Genomic DNA, 24,292 nt, shown 5'->3' on the forward strand with positions numbered 1-24,292 from the left:
AAAATATGGCTTTTGGTCTCGACCGAGTCCATGTGTCTTTATTATGTGTATAATATACACAGCTTGGACGGGGATGCTGTTCGGCTTTTCACAAGTTTAGACAGCTAGCTAGCTAGCTACGCCGACGTTTGCTAACGTTAGCGCAACAGCGTTAGCCTAGACTGCTAGTTTGGTAAATATTACAACTGCCTTCGGAGTTTCCTATATCTGCATCCACGTTGTCAACATAAGACATGTTGCGTTAGTGCTCCTTTTGTACCATAATGTTATTGAATGAAATGTTAAGCTTCGCTCCTACGAGATGGGTGGGTTTTTGTTACATACAAAGCTGACTGGCTATAGTTAGCCTGTATGCTAGCAGAATTAGCTAACGTTGCGTAACCAGCCAGCAACTTCGGCAATCGGCATTAGTTTCGGTGAGCTAACCACGACAGTATTGTCGCCCACAATCAACCTCTGCTGCTAAAAGCAGTCAACCTGCAGTGATGATTGAAATAGAGACGCTTGTGGATGTGTTAGCTGTCGTGGTTAGCTCGCCGAAACTACTGCCAAAGCTGCTGGCTGGCTACGCAACGTTAGCTAATTCCGCTAGCACAGGTGTGTAACGTAGCTACCTAACAAAAATCCACCCATCTCGTAGGTGCCAAGCTTAACATTTCATTCAATACAATTATGGTACAAAAGGAGCACTAACGCCACATGTCTTAAGTTGACAACGTGGACGCAGATATAGGAAACAACGAAGGCAGTCGTAATATTTACCGAGCCGTCTAGGCTAACGCTGTTGTGCTAACGTTAGCAAAACGTCGGCGTAGCGTTAGCTAGCTAGCTGTCTAAACTTGTGAAAAGCCGAACAGCATCCCCATCCAAGTAATAAATAAACACTAGGCAAATATGTTGTTACTGGAGCTGGTAGGGTCCATCAAAACGTGATATATCTAATCGAAAATGTGTTTACAACGTCAGGGGATTTCACAGGTTAGACTGACTGGCAAGTTAGCCCATAGCTAGCATGATGCCTTCTATTTCTAGATCTAGCTAGATTACTTATCTGAACTAACGACATGATCACTGTCACTAGATATAAAGAAAACCTTGACTTTCACTCGGTGCTATTCACTGACAGTAAAAACACCTCTTCCTCATCCCAGTCAGTCACCATAGTTCTAGTACTAGGCTGAGGCACGTCTCCCCAACGTGATGTCATCACCGAATTGCGTTAAAAAACCCACTAAACGACTAAAACGGCGAAAACTGGCCTTAACACTATTTGGAGACATTTTTAACAATGATATACATATGTTGGGTGCTTTATGTACCCATTAATCAACAGTGATGGTTAACCTGCAACATGGGCTTTAACACTAGAACGGCCATGACGGTCATTTTGACCGTTTTGAAATTTATATGTGTAATAACTTTGCTGAATAAAAAAATACAATCCTGCTGCTGCCTGACTTTTCCTAAAAGAGTCTGTATTTTAATTTAAAATTGTTTTTATATACATTACACAAAAGGCAAAGAAAATACAGTCACTTTTACCTATTTCGGCCATACACGGTCATATTGACCGCTCGGATTTTCGCGGTATTGTTTTTCATTTTTCGCGCAGTTGAAGATGCATCTTGGTTGCTTAGTAACTACCATAGTCTCTGTCAGAGCAACGTAACTAGCGGTCTCGAGTAACAAGTGTGGGTATCACCGATGGGCTGAAGGCAAAGCCAGAGTCGGTAACGTAGGCTACTACGGCGTGGAGGCACTCTGTTCTGAATCAGAAGGCAAACACCGGGCGCTCGCTCTGTGAAAGGCGCGGAACACGTAGATGGCCGGTGGCTGTTTACATGTTCATATAACTTTATACATCCTCGAACTGGCTGGAATCGTTGCACACATCCTCTCCAAGGAGTGCACCAGCAGTAAAATTGTCCGGAAGAAGTTCATGCAGCAACTGGCAGAGGAGCTGAGAGCGGAGTTTATGGAGGAAAAAAGGGCCGCGGCTCACGGTCCGAGCAGCGCTGCGCACCACAGCAGACACCAAAACGGAGGCAGTGCCAGGTTAGGTTATAGCTAAATGTTCAAATAAGATACTTATAATTGTTATTTGGCTGTTATGAGTTAAGTTGAATGAATTTCCACACCATATTTTTCGGGATATGAATGTATGAAATAATTACGGTTTACTATGCCATGATATGAATAATTGAAACACGTATTACTACTCAAATGTATAATTAAACTCGTAAAAATGTACATTTCGGTGTTATTATGTTTTTTCTAAAGATATCCTAACACAATACATAATACAATATTGCAATTAGGTATTTATCATGAGAGATTATAGAGTTTGGAATCTGGTGGTCAAAATGACCACTCATGGCAGTTCTAGTAGTTATGGAATTCCGGCACTTCTAGTGTTAAGTTTAATTACTAATGTTAACTAGCATTTTAGTTAGCAATAATTAGCCTGTGCCTATGTTATCTCCTTACATATACCTACTCTCTCCGTCGCTGTAAGATTGGGAATGATTGAGATTTCTCTTGGCACAGCTACCAGAAGACTTCCAACTTTCAGACAGGTTGCTCACGTCACATCTACGTCGTCTCTCTCAGTTGGAGGCTGCGCAGTAACGCTTGGTGCTCACCGGAAAAGTGCTTCTAAAGGCCTTCACTGGTCTCCGTCCAGAGCAACGGAATCTGTTGGTCCATTCTTATATACTGTCTATGGATTTATTATCAGTGCTTCCGGCAGGGTGATGCGGGGCAAAGTCCGAAGTTGAAAAGGTGACAGCTGGTCACAGCACTCAGGAGATCGACGCTTTAACCAGGTAAACAAAAACCAAACAAGAAATATTGTGGTGTGTGGATATAGTTTGACTTTCTTACAGCACAGGAAGTTTTTAGTGGGGTTACAGTAATTACTATTAATTTAGCCTATATAATCAAACATACATTTGTAAAGCAAAATACACTGTTGTAGTAAGCTGCCGTGAGTCATGTGGACCTGTGTGAAACATGTAACCTTATCACAGTCTAACTAACTAACTTACCTGCAATGTACTGTATTTTGAATGTGCAGAATGTTCGAACATGAGCAGAAAGCTTGCCGAAACACATCTGAAATATTACAGTCCAGGTTTATTAATTCATTAAAATGAATTAATGTATCATTCACATGAATAAGTGCCACATGCACATTTAAAAAGGTTACATCATCAACAAAAGGCGCAAAAGAGGAGGGAGGAGTAGATTATGCCTACATGTGTGATGACTCACTAGAGATAACAAAAAGTTAAGATACAGGAGAATAAACATTTGAAAAGAAATGTAATGCCATGTAGAGCCTTACTGCATTATATTCCATTATGTTTTTTATATTTTCGCCTGTCTGTGTCGCTCACCACCGAAACGGTACTCATAATGGCAAACCCCATAGACTGTCGTGCTAAAATATTTTTTTAAGCTAATTTGTTTGGCCTTTTCTTGCTTAGATTTTGTAACGTGTATCGAGAAATAGACACAGTAAAATCCATTGACCTAGTTATTGTAACCAGGAAATAAGTCTGAGGCTATTTGCGAGGTGTCTGTTATGTTAGCAAGCAAACTTTAGCACAACTGCCCACAAAGTACTGCTTGCTGGCGAAGTTACTGACAGAAAACGTTACTGACATATAGACACTTTACAAACGGATAACCCCGTCATTGTAACCAAAATATGTCTGAGTTTATTTGCAAAGCTTATGCCAGTGAACTAGCATGTTGCTACTCCCCACAGTAGGCTGCTTGAAACATCGACTATCAACACTCAGGACGAGGTGACCAATCACAGTCCTTGCGGTCTGCGTCGCCTTGACGCAAAGTTACAATTTTTTGGAGGTGCACAATAGAATACTATATTTTGCCTGAAAATACAAACCATTTTTTAAATTAGGTAAGCAAACATTTGGATCTGCAAAATCTCTTTTCATAGGGAACTCCCACACAATAATACACTAAATAGGCTTGTAAGAAAATAAAATGTTGTAGGCTAACTAATACATCATATTATAATAGCCTAAGTTACTTATCTATGCTCCTGTCAGATCTCAGCCTGCTCTATGGATTAGAGGCAATGTAAAAACGTATTGCGAGGTAATGTTAACACAGAACTTTCTGCGCTCAAGGTATTGAATGGTTGGAAAATCTACAGTGTATTCTTATGATTCAACCATACTAAAAGAAAAACGGCAGTGTATGTATAGGTAGGTGTAAGACTATATAGGTAGCTCGTAGAGCTGGGCAATATATCCATATTATATCAATATCGTGATATGAGACTAGATATCGTCTTAGATTTTGGATATCGTAATATGGCATAAGTGTTGTCTTTTCCTGGTTTTAAAGGCTGCATTACAGTAAAGTGATGTCATTTTTGAACTTACCAGACTGTTGTAACTGTTTGCCTTTACCCACTTAGTAATTATATCCACATTACTGATGATTATTTATCAAAAATCTAATTGTGTAAATATTTTGTTAAAGCACCAATAGTCAACACTACAATATCATTGCGGTATTGATATCGAGGTATTGGTCAAAAATATTGTGATATTTGATTTTCTCCATATCGCCCAGCCCTAGTAGCTCGCCCAATCTCCCGATTTTAATTCTTCCTCCACTTCTTGCAGTCGCATCAAGTATCCGCACATGTTGCGTTAGTGAGCCAGTGTGCCGCTGCTATACCTGATATCCCGCATCCTATTATCAGTATTTTAGCATCTACACTCATAGCCATGAGCCATTGCATACGGTTTAGTAGGCTGACAGCTGACGATGCTGAAGTGTGAGGAACTGTGACGGTGAGGGAGATAGAGTGAGTGATCGCACCTGAGCTAAAAAGCAAATGACTGCGCCTCCGTCTGAAGTTTTGTTTGTGTTTGTTTATTGTGTGAAGTTTTTGCTGAATAAATTAACACTTAGACAAGAATGTCATTGTTAACATTAAAGTTCCATGTAGTGGGTTTTTTTATGCAAGTGAAATACTTTTTTTAAATGAAATTCTTTACGCGTGTAAAAATATGTATTTTGGGTATTTGTAATGTTATATATTGTTCCATGTTCCAGTAATGAATATTACAGACACAGCCATTCAAGTTTGTATACCATGTGGGAATACACAGTTTTACTTTGGAGCTGAAAGTAAGTTTGGATGGATTTTTCTTTGGTCTGCCTGGATGAGTCTCTAAGCCTTGATGTTGTGCTGGAAAACAAAGCTCATTTTGAACAAATTAATGTTACAAAGAGATCCTTCATTCTATTAGCTAATTTGCTATCCTGTTTCATTTGAATAAGTACGGCTATCTAACATTTGTTAAAGAGACAGCTGTTTCTGGAGTAAATCCCCTAATTTGATCTGCTTAATTGCAATAGATTTTGTAAACATCAAGATTGAATGCAGCAACTTTGTCAGTTAGTACAAGAATGCTTTAAACCTAATCTAATAAAATTGCGTAAGGGAACCATTGCAAAGCCACTTACCCTGTAAAAGGCTTGCATACCCATTAGGGTAAAATTCCCTTGGACAGGAATAGATAGCAATTGATTGGGACTTCCTTGAAAATATGTGATCACTCTAACTAATTTGTGATTTGGTTGGTCATTGGGTGGTCTCCAAATGCTGTTTTTGTCATTGGTCTCACTTGTCATTTGATCCTGGATTAGGCGGCCACTTTTTCTTCTAGATCCTAATAAGCCTCATCAAGAAGTCAATAATGTGGTCATTTTAGCCAAGAAAAACCTTGTCGTTCTCCATTTAATGACCCTGAAGGGTGCAACCCTTATTTAGTTTCACTAGCTGTTTTTTGCAGATTTATTTCAAAGTTTTCACATTAAAAATACTCCCTCTTTTTAACTGGACTGTCCCAACATTGTTTTTAACACAGTTCTTTCAATATTTATATGCACTGAATATCATGATGTATCTAAAGTTCCTTTTCTTGGAGGAAAATACACTGTGGATCATTGTAGTGCGTTTTCTCTGGTTGAATGCCAAAAGTCTGTTTTTTTTTCTTACACAGCTTTGACATGTCTGAAGTGAGCAACCAGCTGCCCACAGACCCCATCTCTGCAGTTGGAGTAATCACTTCACCCAGCAAGGTCCCTGATGGCTTCTGTGTTGTGAGTAATCATTTTGAACTGTCTTGAAACACATAGTTTGATTTCATACGCTTGGATTAAGCCTATAAAGTTGTTTGTATCTCCTTCGCACACAGGTAAAATAAAAAAGTAAGTGAAATATTTATAATATTATAAACGTTTTGCCAGCATTATCACAGGACCGAAATGTCATTGATCAAAAGTCTAAGATGAAATATAATCCTTTTATTTTGGTAAGTTTTTTTTGTTTTTGCTCTGTGCCTGTAGTTGTAACTGATTGTATAGCATAACTTCAAGCCAGGATGTTGGCAGCCTTCCAGGGTGTTTTTTGTTAGAGCTGTTAGATGACTTATTCATAAAGTTTACTTTGATGATTAGGAACATTCCCTTCCTGACATTGTTGCTGGTTGCAACCAGTATAACAGACACACCAGAGGCAAAGATTTAATGATGTTTGGTTGATGCCCACCACAGTCCTTTAAGTGTACCCCCATTTAAGTGTACCTTATATCCAAGTACCACAACAAATGTGTATGGATGTAGTGCAGCAGGATTGGCTGCTTTATGTGAACCTTTGGTTGTGAAAGAGTTGGAGAGGGTTTAAAACAGAAGAGGTTTTATGAGTTAAGCAAATCACAAAACAAGCTCCAGGGCAGATTTCTCTTCCTCTCTCTCGCTTCCTTTCAGACTTCTTCTTGCTTTCACCCTGCACCCCCATTTGTTTGGCCTTTTCTTGCTTAGATTTTGTAACGTGTATCGAGAAATAGACACAGTAAAATCCATTGACCTAGTTATTGTAACCAGGAAATAAGTCTGAGGCTATTTGCGAGGTGTCTGTTATGTTAGCAAGCAAACTTTAGCACAACTGCCCACAAAGTACTGCTTGCTGGCGAAGTTACTGACAGAAAACGTTACTGACATATAGACACTTTACAAACGGATAACCCCGTCATTGTAACCAAAATATGTCTGAGTTTATTTGCAAAGCTTATGCCAGTGAACTAGCATGTTGCTACTCCCCACAGTAGGCTGCTTGAAACATCGACTATCAACACTCAGGACGAGGTGACCAATCACAGTCCTTGCGGTCTGCGTCGCCTTGACGCAAAGTTACAATTTTTTGGAGGTGCACAATAGAATACTATATTTTGCCTGAAAATACAAACCATTTTTTAAATTAGGTAAGCAAACATTTGGATCTGCAAAATCTCTTTTCATAGGGAACTCCCACACAATAATACACTAAATAGGCTTGTAAGAAAATAAAATGTTGTAGGCTAACTAATACATCATATTATAATAGCCTTTGGTTGATGCCCACCACAGTCCTTTAAGTGTACCCCCATTTAAGTGTACCTTATATCCAAGTACCACAACAAATGTGTATGGATGTAGTGCAGCAGGATTGGCTGCTTTATGTGAACCTTTGGTTGTGAAAGAGTTGGAGAGGGTTTAAAACAGAAGAGGTTTTATGAGTTAAGCAAATCACAAAACAAGCTCCAGGGCAGATTTCTCTTCCTCTCTCTCGCTTCCTTTCAGACTTCTTCTTGCTTTCACCCTGCACCCCCAAACCCTCCCTCCTCACCCAGTTTTTATCTCTTCCTGCTCCACCCTACACACCCAGCTTGTTCTAATCTCTGGCAGATGATGGTGGGTTGGCATCAGAACGGAGCCACTGGCAGGGAAACTGCATACACACCACAAGGTAGTGACAAACGGAGAGAAACCCCTATCAGACTTCCTCCTCTGCTGCTCCAGTGCGCCAATACGTTTCAGCTGATGTGCAAATATTGTGCATGTTCTTTAGGGCTAAAAGCTAGTCGCTGACTGTTAATGGCACTGGTTCATCTCTGCAAGATGCTCAGTAAATTGTTAATACTTTTTTGTTAACCCCCAAGGCACTACGGCAGCGGTTTGAAATTTAAAAATAGTTTGTACTTAAGATAATGAATTGTAGACATGTTAAAGGTTAAAGGAATAATGAAATGTCGTCTTTGTGTCACCTTGTGTCACTTCATTAATCAGCTTTGTTTTTTTTATTTTTTTTTTATCATGATTTAGATTATGAATTCAACCTGACACATTGCCACAAAACGATGACTAGTGCACACTGCATGGTGCAAACAAGTGTACATCTGAAAATCACTGACGCACTGTGATTAATACCCAAACTGCTGTCAAAAATGTCAAATGCAAGGAGCAGTATTTCAACCCGATAGTGTATTGTATTATGGGGATTTTTTTGTGGAATATCTACACAACTTTATTATAAATTGATCCCCCTCCTTCTCTAGCGCCACCATGAGGTTGAGGCTTTACAATCTGTACCATACGACACCCTCTGTCCTTAGACCCTCGACGGAAAAAAACTCCCCTCCCAATAATTCTCAAAAATTATGAAATGGTTTGCCATGAAACTTTATACGAATATGCATTGTGCCCAGATGATTAATACCTTCAAAAACGATTGACATTCCCATCAGCCTCAGCTGTACCTTGTTAGTGCTAATTAGCTGTTGTTAGCATGCTAAACTACATAGTAATGGTAAACTTTGTACCTGCTAAACATCAACAATTTAACATTGTGATTGTGAGCATGTTAGCATGGTGACATTAGCATTTAGCTCAAAGTACAGCCTCACAGAGACATTGGCATGGCCGTAGACTCCTTGCTTCCTGCCTGTGTGACAAAACAGGGTTACGCTCCAGATAGCTTAAAGCCTATATTTGATACGACCACGACGTTTAGTTTGGGTTAGTTTTCATTTTTAAAAAGAAAACATATCTTATCATATATATGAATCAAAATCTAGTTCAAGTTAGCCTCCGAGATAAAATTCAAGGCCTTTCAGACTCTAAAGAACTATTTCAAATGCATTTGTCCCATCTTCAAGAACATCCTTTGAACATCACTATGCAATTCTTTCATCTCCAGACTTGAAATACAAACAAAAATATCAACACTCTGAGAAGGGGGAATTCTCAGGATATTACGCTGTATTGATTTTTTTTTTCTCCTTTCATACTAGACTTCTTTTAGAAATCCTCCTTAATACTGACTGCTTACCATACTTACCATACGTTTTATACAGCAGATCAAAGGGATGATTAACTCTTTTGCTCTCTGATACGATAGGCTCACATCTCTGAACTTGAGCAGGTTGTTCCAACACAAGAGAGCACAGGCCCAGATCAAACACTGTTCCTCTGGGATCAGGAGCTTTGCTGAAGCACTAGCAGCCACCCAACATCAAACGCCACGAGTAGACTTGCGCACATGCGCACTCTGTGCAGGGGTTGCAAATATGTGTGTATTTCAGATTCACCAGAGCATTTGACATGGTAGGCTCATAAACGTATTACTTAAATGTAAGTTTATTTGTAGAATTCCAATACTAGCTTATGATTAGCTAGGATGTCCAGGCTTATAAACCCAATAGCTGATTATTCGTTGTAAAGGGAGCATCTGTACTTTAGAGGTATGGTTTGACATTGGCTCATTTGCTTTCTTGTCAAAAGTTAAAAGAAAAGATAGACACAACTCATGTCTGTACACTAAGTCCCAAGCTAGGACCTCAAAGCGCTTAGCTAAGCGTGAAGAGTAGAAGCAGGGGGGAACAGCTAGCCTAGCTCTGTCTAAAAAAAACTGTCTAAAACTCAAAAATATGTATAGCAGGCCCTCTAAAGCTCACTAACTAACATGCTGTATCGCGCTTGTTTAGTTCGTACACAAACCGGAATGTAAAAATGTCTTGTCGTCATTGTGTGGTTGTCAGACAATCAGCAGAGACAAACAAGAAACACTCACAGCGTGTGAGTCCCTCTAAAAACCACAAATTGTTGCTTTTGCAGTATGGACAAAAAAAAATAGATGTGTGTTAATAAGTGAGCCTTAAAGTTGCTCGTAGCCATATTTATCAAATTCAGAGAGCCAAGCTAGCTGTTTCCCCCTGCTTCCAGTCTTTAGCTAAGCTAAGCTAAGCTAAGCTAATAACCCCCGGCTCTAACGTTAGCGCTATTGAATCAGTCTTCCCATCTAAATCTCAGCAAGTAGACTGAGAACATTTCCCAAAATGTCAAAATGTTACTGAAAGCCTTTTTTATCAGTCACTGTTGCTTTAGTTCTAGTCAGTTTATCTATTTCCAGCTGAGAAAAAGCATTTTTTTTATTTTTATTTATCAGGGACATGCAATAAAAATGTTTCTCTCTTCAGTGTTTCTGTTCTTCTTTAAAGAGACCTGTATGTCTTCTCCACCTGGCTTTACTCCCCAGAGGTTTTTTTGATTGTATACCTTGATATCCTTTTTTAGTCACAGCTGTGCTTCTCAGTGCTTCATAGCAACTTGCTGGTGGTGTCTGTCTCTGGAGATCCTTTATAGGAGTATTCAGCACCCCCTAAAGACTTGTTTCTTTAGTGGGCTTTTAGATCACTGTGAGCTTTAGATTTTAGGAAGTGGCAGTTAAATCTGTCATTGCATTCTAAATCAAATGTTACAACCACATTTCAATATCAGAGCTGCGACGTTTCTTATCAGACATGTTGCATTCTCCACATTGAAGTCTGTGTAATGATGGAGCCATATGCCAGACTTGAAAGTATCAGAGAGGAGCCATCGCAACTTTACACATGCTTTTTTTTTCTGCCGTGGCTCAGCGGTTGGCGTTTCACATTCAAGCTGCGTCGCATCCTTGCTGCCGGCGGCTGTGGCAGGATGATGCCTGAGGTGCCTCCTAGGAGGACCGTGCCCTCGTTACTCCTCAACTTGACTTTGGGTTTCACAAAGCGAGCCCTTTGTTTACGCTGACAGGATGCGCTGGCTACTGACCTGGAAAAAGTGGCCAAGACGGGTTGTCTTGTAAAGAAGAGGGAAGCTGGTGATGTATAGGCTCCTTCTGGGACCTTTCATGGAACTGCTGTTGGAGACGCCCAGCAATCCCTCTCTCCGCTCATCCTCTGCTCTTTCTCTTTTTCTCTCATCCCACTATCTATCTTTGTTCCCCACTTTAGTCTCTGCTCTCATCCCAGCTAGTCACTGGTGGTGTTTCATGAATCCCCCCCCTCCCCCCCCACCCAGTCACAGAGGTCATTCATCATTATTGTCAAGGGGGTAATGTGGGTGGTTGGGTGCAGAGATCTATGACTTCTTCATTTGAATAAACCTCATTAGATTGACTCTTCTTTGTAAAGGATCCCTTTAGAAAATAACTCTGGCAGTTATTTAGGTGATTCTCACATGATAGCCAATGGAATATGACGCTTCAGCCGAACGTATTCTCCGGAACGATGGAAGAGTCTGTGCAATGCAGTCTGCAGGTTATGTTTTGCTTGATGCATTCTGCCCTGCATACCTACATTTACATAGCAATGTGGTGTTGGTCCTTGAGCTTGACTTGTGGTGCCTACATGCTGTCAATATGATGCAATCTATTTTTTTTTACTGACTCCACTGATCATTTACAACTATGAAAGAGCCTATTGTACAAGGACGAGCTGCTCAGCTCTTAGGATTTTGACTTATTTAGGCATACACATGAAATGGCTTTAAATCCTCAGTAATTTATTCTTAGAAGACTTGTCTCATTAAATCATAGAAAGAATCCACACAGGGCGTAGAGCAGAAAAAAATATTTAAGATGCATATGCAGTGTTCTCAGTTTACCAATGTGTTGCTCAAGGGGTACTACGGTAGGTTTAAAAAACAAAAAATACATTCCACATTTACCCTTAATATATAATCCCTGCTTTCCCACTGAAGCACATTGAAGTTTGGTTTTCCTTGTTAGAGCAGATCCTTGTCAGGGCATCTTTAATCAGCCTGGTCCCGAGGGATGATATTTTTAGCCACCTTTTTTGGAGGCTAAGACTCCTTTACCCACGCAGAGCACTAATGAGATGGAGCGCTAGTGTAGGCAAGCGTTAATTAAGGCTAGTATGCAAGGGAAGAGGCAAAAGCAACACGCTCATGGCATACATACATTAACTTTATCCCACCTCCTGCATGTTTTTTTTTCTCTCCTTGTTTTTTTTTTCTTCTTCTTTCACGTAGGTTGCACAAACAACAGATGGCTGTGACGCCGACCTGTGGAAGGACGGCTTATTCAAATCCAAGGTCACTCGCTACCTCTGTTTCACCAGAAAAACTGTAAGTGTGAATGCAAACTTCTCCCTTTCCCCTATGCATTCTGCACTTCATACGCAACACCTTTTTATATTGTTGTTGTTGTTGTTGTTATTAGCCAGAATATCTTAATGCACTTTGCACTTTGATCAGTGAAAGTCCCATTTAAAAAGGCCAGTGTTGGCAGTGCAGTTTTTAACTTTTACATATAATGAATTTGCATGCATATTCCAGATGAATAATACCTCGGTGAGATATTTTTCATGTTTTACGTCCTCCTGAGGATAGTATTTATGTTTATTCATGAAATAACAAAGAGCTGTATTTTAACTATTCCAATTTATTCAATCAACAGTGTCCCTGTAGAGAAAATGGTTACCAACCAGTGATTGTTGAAAGCAGATCCACATATAATTGCGATTGTGAATGTAAAATGACTCCTTTTCATGTACAAAATAACTCCACAAAAAGCACTTTTAGTACGATTGTGCTATGTATAGAGCTCCCTAATTGACTCGTCTGTGGCTGAAGTGATCTTTGAATATTTCTCATTAATGCTGTTGGGTCATTTTTGGACTCTTCTCCTGCCTGCAGCCTACAGCTGATGTGTTGTTGCATGGCTGTCAGCTGCTCCGTGGCCATAAATAACACCTACCTGTCTAACCTCAGCTCATACAGCTTACTATTGGCTGTCTATTCAGTTGTTTCCATGGGTTGCAGGTAGATAATGCAGACAGTGTAAACAAAGCCTGCATTTTTGTTATCATCTTCCATTAGCTCAATTTTAGGACTTAATCAAATCATTATTATTCTTTTTTTTTTTTTTTTTTTTACAGTATGTCCTCTAAAAGCCAGGCAACTAGGCAGTGGCTGCCTCGTGCCTGAGCTCAATCTGGTCCTCAGTTGAGTATATAGCATACAAATAGCTTTCTAGTTCCTGTATATTATCTTAAAATGTGTGTCCACATTGTTTTAAAGACTTTGACAGTAACAAAACATGACAGAGCCATCAACAAAGGCTATTTTGTCTGCCACTCATTGGAGCTCCCACTGTAATTGTCTATGACAAAAACAGATTCTGTAAAATTAGCCCCTGAATTATGTGGGGGGAAGTAAATAGTTTGTGATTTGTCATACTCTAGGTTGGAGGTAGAGAGCCCCTTTTGTCAGGCCCTGATTGAAGAAATCTCTCCAGGAAAAAGGGGGGGGGGACACTAAAAAAAAGGTTCCATGCATAGTAATAACATTCATCCATATTCCTCCTTAAGTCAGTATAAAAAACTATGAATAAAAAATGTATCTAATGGTAATGACTGTCGGGCAACAGTAGCAGTGAAATCCAGCCTTTTCGGACGCATCAAGTCACGCCTGGCTCGCCCCACTCTCTACTGCCGCTGTGTATTATTGCAATTTATTATGGCAAAAAATGAAAATGTAATGGGAGGCAGGGAAGAGTCATGCTTGAAAATGTCAACTGCACAGTCCCTGATTGTTTTTAACCAGTCCCATTCTGTTGATTAGACTGCCTGCTCTGTCTCCCATCATCCCACAGCTTCTCGCCAAAAGGTTGAGAATGATTACAAGTTCACAGATGCATTCTCTCATTGCAAAAAAAAAAGAAAAAAAAAGAAAGCTATTAGAGAGTAATTACTTCAGCTATTTTGTCAACCCTTCTCTTTAGAGACTTCCCGAGCTTTTAGTAAATCATTGACTCTATTATCTCTACATTTTCTTTCCTGAGACCTCCAAAAAAATGGCTAATCTTTTTTTTCTTTTTCTTGCTCTCTGTCCTTTTAAGAGTTGAATTTGCATACGTGACTCTAAATGTCCTGCCTGCGCTCTATCTTTTAGGGGCCTGACGTTGTTGTGGACGTGAAGCTGATTGACATTAAGGACGCGTTGCCAGAGGGCTTCACACCTGTGGGAGAAACATGGGACACAAGTAAGTAAACAGTCAATACCGACCACAGGCTCGCTCCCCTCCTCCTCTTGTTTTTTCACTCTCCGACCAGCTTATGCGGAGGTCCTCGGGGGCAGCTTTGCTTGAGATAGTGAATGTTTTATGGGTGCAGGTTATCTTAATTTATGGCAGACTGTGGGAATAAAATAAACATGTTGCCCTGGAGGTACAAGAGAAGAGAATCATGAGTCATTGTTTATCTCAGCTGGAGCTGTGCTTTTCTTTATGAGGGGCTTATTTATTTATGTATTTATTTGGGGAGAGGACGAGTGGATGGGGGTTATCTAATATTAATGAAATGCATTCCCCAATGCTTTAGTGCTTTTTGAGTGCTATGTATTTCCCCCTCACTATCCATGCCTTGGAAATGTAATAATATTTTTGGTGTGAGGAGAGAGGACAGCTTGTTTATTATTTTTATTATCATTGCATTTACACTGCACTTTCTAGTGTTGCAGGGGAAATAAATGAGCGAGGCACAGATGCAATATAGGGAAGCATGGCAATGTTTTTTTTTTTTTTTTTGCCAGAATGAAGAAAAGAGATTATGTTTTGTTTGGCTATGGTGTAATTTCATGTTTTATTACTTTTATGTGAATCCATGTTTAATGTATACAGTACATGTGACATTATGTATGAGTTTCTATCTAGAATATCCAGTTTAAATCCCTGTTGTGTACTAAAGCTGATGGAGGATACACTTGCTTCTGTCATTTTACTTACTAAAATGATAAAAAGAAATTATAATAACGCATGTGGATATTGTGGCTTTCCGCTGTCCAGTTATTTCCCTTTAAGCACAGCAAGTCGCCCAGAGGCTGATATTACCTTGTCTCTTATTCTGAGACTGATAATGAATAAATAGCAAAGCATAAGTGGGATTTGTGAATATGTATATATTATATAAATTCCTGTCTGACACCCTCATGTGTATTTGATCAGAGGAAACTGCCACGAGGAAGAAGAGGCTCTGCGTGAAAATCAGCCCTCGTGCGGCTGCTGTGACGGCAGTGTATGACATCCAGATCACAGCGAAGTCCAAGTACCATCTTGTTAACTACACCTGTATAGGGTGAGCTGTTTGGCACTGGAAATGAATGAATTCATGATGTTTTGTATCTTCTATCAATCACCATTACTTGGTGATACATTTTCTTATACTGTATCATAGACTGTATATTAACAGACAGAGCATGTGTGACGTCACCCATTGGTATGTGGAGATCTGGTTGTGGATGTGACGATTTTAGACGAGAGGGAGGAGTGAGGGAGGAGCTGCTTACACTCTACGTTACGTTACACACTTTCACTGCAATCACATCATAGCCACGCCCTAAAACCGCCCCTGCTTTATTGCCCATTTTAAAATCAACGAGACCATCATTCAAAAAATGAACATCATTCTGTGTTGCAGAAGAATTAAAACTAGCGATTGAGACCATAAACTCATTATAAAGATGTTTACTGAGGTAATAAATCAAGTGAGAAGTGGGTCACTTTCTCATAAACTTCTACAGAAACCGAAATCCTTTTGCAACTGCACGTGTCGCCCCCTGCTGGAAGTCAGACAGAATGCAAGGTTAAGGCACTTCGCCGAACCGGATGCGTTGTCCATTAATATTAACAGTCTATGTACTGTATGCATGAAGGATTACTGGCTGTTTAAAACTAAGTGAAACACTCTCTGTACGCCTGTTCTTCGTCTTTCCACAGTGAGATAAACAGTATGGGGCTATGGTACCGAATGGGAGATGTTTCTCAGCATCAGTCATCCCAGGAAACGTCCAGTACAGCTAACAGTGACGCTCCACCCAACACAGCAAGGTAACATCATACATTCAGCAGTGCCTCTTCAAGTTGAACTCTCCTTTCTTTTTGATTTCACGCCCAGCGTGCTCTTGAACTGTTGTTCCGCTCCTGTACCACACGTACGACAAGTGACGACACAAGCAATTGATCACTCCCGGGCAATCTGCTGTAAAAGGTTGTGGCTGGACAACGAGGTAGCGAGGGTGAACCTGGAGAGACAGGCTAACTAGACAGGATCCCCTGAACAAGAACACGAGTTCAATGAGGGCTAAACTCCTGCTATTTGTGGGCTGTCCCGGGAGGCAGAGGCAGGCCGCTCCTCTGACTGCCGGTGACAGGAGTGTTGTACTGTGCAGACAAAGAGGAGGAGATGTAGCCCGGAGAGCGAGCGAGCGACAGCTGCAGAGGAAGGGAGGAGAGCTCCAAGATCTCCGCCATGCTGGAGCGCGTGTGTCCCTCCCCCCCCCCTCCTCTGTTCATGCTGCTCAGGCTTCCTCCGCCTCAGGCCTCAGAGTGAATGGAGCAACCCTTTGTACTGTGTCCAGATCAAACAGCCCAATTATTTATCGCAATGAAGAACTGGGGATTTCCACAGCAAATTGTAAATAAACAATCGAGACTCCTTTCGGTGTGGCGGCGCTGCGGAGAGAGAAGCTTTGGCACGCAGCGCTGATGGGTTTGCCAGCTTCAAGTGCTATGCTTTGCCATCCTGCGCCAGGCTGACTAAAAAGCCACTTAAAAGCCACAACAGGCCGGAGCGGTGGATGCCAGCAGGCGTATTTAAAACAGAGCTTCTGTTCACATGGCCACTCAGTGGGATGGGAACAATAAAGCGGATAGGCGTGGAGTCAAAAACCCAACTTCAAATAGAGTTTTTTTTCGATTCGTCCATGTTTGGGAAATCGATGGTCAATAATCTTTGATGTGTCGAAGCGCTGGTGAGCGCTCAGGCCCATGTGTTCGCCTTAGCGACTCTTACCGGTAATCCTCCGTTCTTTTGAAGCCCACTTTCAAGTTGGTGAGGCTCAGAGGTTGGAATAAATTGCACCTCGAAGCGACTCCTGATGCCTGCTGAGATCACAGGCTGCTGTTTTTGTATTAACATTAAAATTCATTCCACAGTCAGAGAGTCTTCTTTTGAGAGTATTTCCATCCATAATGCACTGACACATAAGGACAGGACTGTGGGCAATTTAGACAGCGGCAGTTCTTTGATTATTTATCTGGCATCCTCTCTGTGTAGTTACATGCACTTTAGACAACCATACATACGGCTATACATATTTCTGCAGTTTCTTTAAAGTCTCATATTAGATAGTTTGACACAGTGATTTATAAACAGCTCTTCAAAACTCACTGATTGCTCAGGTAAGTTCAGTGGCGTAACTGTCTGGGTAGTATCACCCCACTGTACTTTGTTCATATTCAGCAAGAGAAAACTCTCTCCTCCATGCCTCCTTCAGGCTATCTATAACAACTTTATGGCCTTTGGAGAATAGCACCTCTTAAATTTAAGTGCTCTTTACAGTCGGTGGAAAAGATGTTTTAAATACAGTCAATAATGTGTAAATCTTTAATGACCCTTATAATTTTGAAAGCTGCAGTGATCCCTCTCAAATGTTAAGTTGCCTCAGGCAGAGCGAGCTTGTTAGAGTTGTGCACAAACGAACAACGCAAATCAGGTTGTTTTTTATATTCAGCAGCGCCGTGTGCCGTACACAGTAACTGCAGGGTGTTGCATCATTATGGGATGCACAGAGTTATTGCATCAAGGCTAAGGTGTTGTATTTGAATTGTTTTTGTATTGTTTTGTCTGTCTGAAAACAGGGCATCTGCAACTTCTGAACATTTTTCCAAAACAACGTCTTTTTTTCTTTAGAGTTAGAGTTAGATTTAATTTACAAAAGTCTGATATATTATCTCTTTCTGTATCAGATTGCGAGCTGTCGGGAGATGTTAAGTACGGTGGCCGACAGGGGCAAACGCACTGCAACTTAATGACACACATGCAAATAGACAAAACACAAGCAACATGCACAAGCACGCTGCAAATACAGAAACGATGCAAAAAGAAAAGCACACAAACTCTGAAAACAGAAACGATGCAAAAAGAAAAGCACACAATCCCCGAAAACAAATGTAACAACAACAAAAAAAACGCTGCATCCAGATTACAAAACGGAAGTTCTCCAGGCCTCCAGGGGGAGCGCTAAGTGGAACAGCTTGATTTTCGACCCCACTGAGAGAGAGAGAGAGAGACAGAGAGAGAGAGAGAGAGAGAGAGAGCTGAGCCGGGGCACGTTCAATCTCAGAACGGTGTGCACCGTTGTGAAACAGTGTGCAACTGCTTTGAGATCATTGACTGTAAATATTAAGTCTATGTTTGAGATATGTTTTCTCTCGTTTAGCGGGTGTGTCTCTAGTTTATTGGCTCAGGTCACAGGTGATACTCAATCAGCAGAGACGTGTCTGTAAACTCGTGGTAATAAAAAAGCAGAGCGCTCTCTCTCCCCATGGGGTCGAAAATCAAGCTGTTCCACTTAGCGGCACTTTAAAGAATTATGGCTGCAACTAATTATTATTTTCCTTGTCGATGAATCTATTATTTGTTCAGTGTATAAAATGTCAAAAAGTAGTGAAAAACGCCCACAAACACTCCCCACTGCCAAAGCTGACGTCATCAACTTGCTGGTTTTGTCCGCCCAACAGTCTTAAACTCAGAAGATATTCCATTACCTCTGCCAAGGAGGAATTTTTTTGGCTCTGTTTGTTGGTTTGTCTGTCAGCAGGATTACATCGGCCAAGGAAGAACCCATTGCATTTTAGAGCGCATCCAAATCACGGGGCGCGTACGCTAATTACTTTTCACATTCGTTATCATTGTGTGATAGGGCATTTATGCAGAATTTGTGTGGTGTCAGAAAAATAACTTCCTGATAATATTTCATGTCATGCAAATACTGGAAACACCTGTCAACGTGTTGTTTAAACGCTCTGACCAATAAAATACAACACACCTTCTTTGTAGCGTCCATGTTGCTTCCTCATTAGCACTTAAAGCTCATGAACACACAGAAGTGGATAGAACGATTTCCCAACTTGGTAAATGGGACCATCCAAGCAGCAAGTGAATGCACCGCCAGCCTTGGCGGAGGTCTGTGCTCTCTGAGTGCCATTCCAAACTAAAACTAGTAAATGTTTGGCATTTTTGCTTGAAAAAATGTAATCGAATATCAAAATGTACTTAATTTCCGTTCATTCAACTAATTGATTAACAGCTCTAAAACAAATTCATCATTTTTAATTGGCTGATCCATCCAACCATTGTCTGCAATTGTTCCAGGTTGCATTCATTTAATTAATTATATCATGATGGAATTATTGTTATATACTGCTGGGAAGTACTGAAAATAAATGTTATATAATAATAAAGAATTCTAGGCCATATCTGCCCTACTGGTTTTCCATGATACGATAATGATTTGGCCAGTATCATTGTACAACAGGTCTTAGAAAGTCTTACATTTTAACTTGCTGGACCTATTAGACCCGAACCCTGCAAAAAGGAATCTTAGGACTTTGTAAAGGAATGATTATTTTTTCTCAGTTCAAGAAAGTTCAGTTGAAGTACTGAAGGATCAAGGATAAACACTAAACCTTAAATACTTCTTTCTTATTGGTTCAGGCTGTCGCACCATATTGAGCCACTAAAGCTGTTTCGGGTGCAGGCTTGTTAAGCAGTCTGCCGTTGCAAATGCATTTGAACCTTGTGTGTTTAACGTCTCTTTATCAAGTTTGTCTGAAGCGTCTCAACCAGCGGCCGTGTTCTGTTTTGATTCATAGCCGCAGCTTGATGTCAACCACTTTGGCATGTTCTCTGTCAAGACCGACCGTATCAGCCGCTCCCCTGACTTTATAATGTGGAAAACCTGCGCCATCCGGTCAGCCCTATTAATGTGTCCAGTAAAGTATCTTCCTCCTTCCTTCTCCTGGCCAACGCTGCCATTTGTTCTCCTGATAAAACTGTCATTGCTGAGGCTTATATCTGACCTCTACAGTGACTGCTAGCATAAATTAGCCTTGTCCTAATATTGCAATGTCTTTCGCTTCACTCAGAATCAAGGTTTTTGACATTTCTCTTAGAATAATAGGCTATTGTACACACGGACACTTTTTAAATCAAACTGTACGGCGATAAAAATGTCAAGGCCGAGTATCTTATTTCTTCTTTTTTCTCATTGCGTTCTGTAGTCGGCTTTTTCTTCAACACGTGAAGCCTAGAGAGTCATCGGTGTCAGAATCGGCACGCATATCAATACGTTTCGGATAGCACTGTCTTCTACCTGTGACACTCTACGCATTGCCGCAGCTCTGCAGGAGTATTGTATAGGCTTTCATTGCTCGCTGGTTAACCAAGACTTCCCACTTCACCACTCTTGAGAAGAAAGAGACACGGTGACTGTCAGTATGTCGCTTGACACATCTCCCTTCTGAAGTGGGGAAGAACAATCATTCCCCAGCTCAATCTTACTCATTACTTTTTTTCCCCGTGTTCAGAAATAAAGTTGCAAAAAGTAGCGTAGATCAAGCAAAAGGGATGCGGAGCGGTGCCAGGAGTGATCGAATGATCAGCCGAGATCTGATGGGCTCAGACTGTTCAGTGATTTGCCACCAAACTCAGAGAGATCCTCTTTTCAAACACCTGACACCGAGCTTAAAGGAGGATAATGATGGGTGAGAAAAGCAGCTCCCACAAAGCAGCTCTGTCGGCACATAGAGGAAGGTGTGGAGATGTTGTCACGGGAAAGGCTGGATGTGTGTCAAAACAAGAGCTTCCAGCTCTCTGTATCGCAGCTCTGGCTCTTCAGTGATATTACTCTCATCCTCATCTCACCTCTCCACTGACTACCGCTCGTCTGTCCCCACTGTCTCTCCTACTTTCCTTTTCCCCTGTATTTTTTTTTTTTTTTAACACGGATATATCTTGTCTTTATTCTGCGTGGAACAATCTAAAGAACACTATAGGAAGAAAAAAAAACCTAACTGTAATTCATGTTGTCGAGTAATCCCCAGTGTCGTGGTTTGCTTTGCCGCGCTAATATGATTTTAACTCCGGCAGATTTCATGGGAACATAAGACTCTTGATCTGCGTTGTAATTGCGTAAATCTTTCAGGCCGTGTTCCCAGTTTTACTATAATTTGATGAGGAACTACACTATAATTGAATATTCAAATTAGGGAATATGTGTCAATATGGCTCTCCTTGCCTGAAATGAGGATTAATTGTTGTCAAAACTCCAGTGGCCGACACAACACTGCTGTTGATTAGCAAATGCACTTGCCATGTTTTTGTTTTAAGAATTAGTTGTCTAATTGATTTGCCATATGTTACCCTCTCCAATGCACCTACAATTGTATTTAGAAATCACCAATTTGGATCGAGACAGTTTTGTGTTTTCAAACAGATGGGAAAGCAACCCTGGAGGTTGCCTGTGGAAAAGCATTTCATGAGCACATTTCCCCGGTTTCACGCCAAGTCTTCAGGGTTCTAAGTACCACTTTCACTTGTTCAGATACATAGATAAATAACCAGACTTAATATGTTCCTCTGTTGTCTTTGTTTACGCTGAGTACTAATTTAACAACACAAACACAGACGCCCTAAAAGGACATATAACCCCCCCCCCACACACACACACACACACACACACACACACACACACACACACACACACACACACACACACACACACACACACACACTCTCTCTCTCTCTCTCTATCAGTCCATGGGATGTCTCTGTGCTTTGAAAGATGTGTACCTTTCTTCCTCAGCAGTGGAATCAACCTTTGAAAGGTAAAAGAAGCCTGCGTTGAATATGGCAATCGTTCGCACAAGATTGATGCCAACCTTTTAAAAATTCACCATTGGCCTGGATTTAACATGGCCAAATGCTGATGTAAATGAGGAGGAGAAAAGTCGACCCTTTCATTGCAAATAAATCTGAGTTGCAGGCTTCAGCTCATAAATACCACAGCCTGTCAGAAGTCTTGTTTTATTGCTCTTGATGGAAATTATTGCATTTATTTATTTCATCCGAAGAGATAAGGCTTCGAAAGCCACAACTCCTGCACAGCACTCATGGATTATGCAGATCTGCCTTCAGTCTTAAATTTAAAGAATTTTGATTTTTACATCCACATATAACAATTATTATGTTTTCCATAAACAGAACACGATACACAAAACACAGTTCATTATTTGCGACTTGTCTGACATGTGCGTCGTGTCTTTTCCCAATTCATCATTTCTTATTCTTCTCGTTTACCTTGTTCTTTGTCTTTAACAACAAACTCTTAGGCCTGCATGTCCTCCAATCAAAGCAATTCCCCTTTATTAATGATAATGCCAACTACTTTGCATTATCATTATAAGATCATTTGTTTTATGATGCCATCCCCGGAGCTCATTCTACCTTCAGAGCATGTCATGTTATGCAGCTCTCTCGAAGCTGTGAATTATATTATTTTTTTCCTGCTTGCTGTGGATTTATCGATCCGTAGGGGTGAGTCACAGAGTGTAATTCATGATAGCTTGATTGATGAGGATTTCAATCTTATATGGTTTGTTAACTTCAACTGCCCACAAAGTGCATTCTGTGCTGTTTTCTGTAATACAAGGCCATGAAACGGTAAAAAAAAACAAGACTTCCCTTGAATAATGGAATCTCTCAGTTCCTTCAGAATTTACAAGATCCTGCTTAAATCCCCTCCGTTAAAGGTCTGTTCAAGCCCCTGGGCAGCTGAGGCACGCTTTAACTTTTACCATATTTCTCCTCTTTATATTCATCCTGTTATTCCAGTGCTCTGTTATGCTTTTAGGGAATGAAAAAAATAATTAAAAGCTACTGTGTAAGGATTTTCCATGCTTCCATGCTTAAGACATTCTCTTTCATTATATTTTAATGTCTGAGCAATGTGTCTTGGAATACAAATGTCCTCGTCAAACACCAAGTTTGCATGTGTTTGTATGTGTTTACCCCGATGGTCAATAAAATAGTGTTGATCAGTTGAGAGAACATTGTTGCTTTCTTTCTGCCAGGGCGAGGACCACGATCAGGCCGGACTATGAGCACCAGAGTAGTGGGAACTACACCATGACAGGTAAATGGTCTTACACTTTAAATGTCTGCAACTCGGCACCATTTATGACACTTTAGAAATTAGAGTGATTTAAGAGTTTGCCCAAAATGCGTCAGGGTTGTTAAACTGCTTACTTTTACTGCAAGACAAAAAGCTCCATGGTTTTGGAGAAAAGGTTCAATACTACCACTTGTGTTTTCTAAGTACACCCGAATGTCGTCTCCACGTGTGCATGATGGCGGTTCCTTTGGTTCTTGATCTACAAACGCTCTATGTCTAGATCTCAGCAATGGATACTGTACAGAGCTTTGCTTATCTGAGCGAACGTGACTTCCCAGAGGAGATCGGCATTACACTCAAGAGAACATTTAACAGCTGTCAAAGATGATCCGTCACCTGCCATACTTACCTTTGTACCGTGCATTGCACTGGACAAATTCTCCTTCTCTTTGTCAAGGAGAGAAACTCGACTAATACTACAATGCTCCAGGACTAAAACAGAAGAGAGGCTAATTCGTTAGGGTGCAGAGCTTAGCTGTGACAGCCTCAGAGTCAGAGCCGGCTGAGACGCTCCAGCCCTAAAGAGCGTGTGATCCACACGAGGTGAACGAGGCAGGCGGCTTTTTATCCAGCTGGAGAGAGACACCATGTGGTGAAGATTCCTCCTGCTGCTCATGCAGAGGCACACCCAGCATACAGCAATGTTACAGCCTGCCTTTTTAATACAAGGCTCCGTTTTTAAAAAAGTGCACATGATGGAACTGCATGAAGACTTAAAAAAAAAAAAAAAAGTAAATACGTAAATGACAATAAATGAATAATACGTCATTTTGTTGCGATGACATGTCATATTATAAGTTAGTCGAGGCAAGTGTGCAAAGTGTGGCCCTGAAGTAGCAGACATTAACACACAGCTGAGTGGTTTGGGCATTGGGTGTGCGATCCCTCCACTGGGACAGGGTTTGAGTGACAGTGAAGAACATGCACATACTGTACAGTACGTTGCCAGCAGTCATCACGTATCTCCAGGAAACTGTCCTCTGCAGCTGTACACACTCCCTCTTTCTCCTATACCTTCATGTGTCCCTTCATGATTTTTAAAAGAAGAGAGGATAATAGAGTTAGCCTG

At 40.8% G+C, this 24,292-nt stretch overlaps 1 protein-coding gene across 4 annotated transcripts in view; it reads left to right on the forward strand.

The window, feature by feature from the left end:
• The first annotated feature begins 2,723 nt into the window (after positions 1-2,723).
• mvb12bb (multivesicular body subunit 12Bb) overlaps positions 2,724-24,292 on the forward strand; it is a 37,963-nt gene continuing 16,394 nt past the window's right edge. For all 4 annotated transcript variants that reach the window (XM_031300691.2, XM_031300693.2, XM_031300692.2 and 1 more), the window contains exons 1-7: positions 2,724-2,825; positions 6,054-6,153; positions 12,181-12,276; positions 14,104-14,194; positions 15,155-15,284; positions 15,926-16,036; positions 23,123-23,184. In XM_031300691.2, the coding sequence (XP_031156551.1) occupies positions 6,061-6,153; positions 12,181-12,276; positions 14,104-14,194; positions 15,155-15,284; positions 15,926-16,036; positions 23,123-23,184 (583 nt within the window). In that variant the 5' untranslated portion in view covers positions 2,724-2,825; positions 6,054-6,060. The remainder of the gene's footprint in view (positions 2,826-6,053; positions 6,154-12,180; positions 12,277-14,103; positions 14,195-15,154; positions 15,285-15,925; positions 16,037-23,122; positions 23,185-24,292) is intronic.

This window comes from Sander lucioperca, chromosome 2 (assembly GCF_008315115.2).
Source record: "Sander lucioperca isolate FBNREF2018 chromosome 2, SLUC_FBN_1.2, whole genome shotgun sequence".
NCBI lineage: Eukaryota > Metazoa > Chordata > Actinopteri > Perciformes > Percidae > Sander > Sander lucioperca.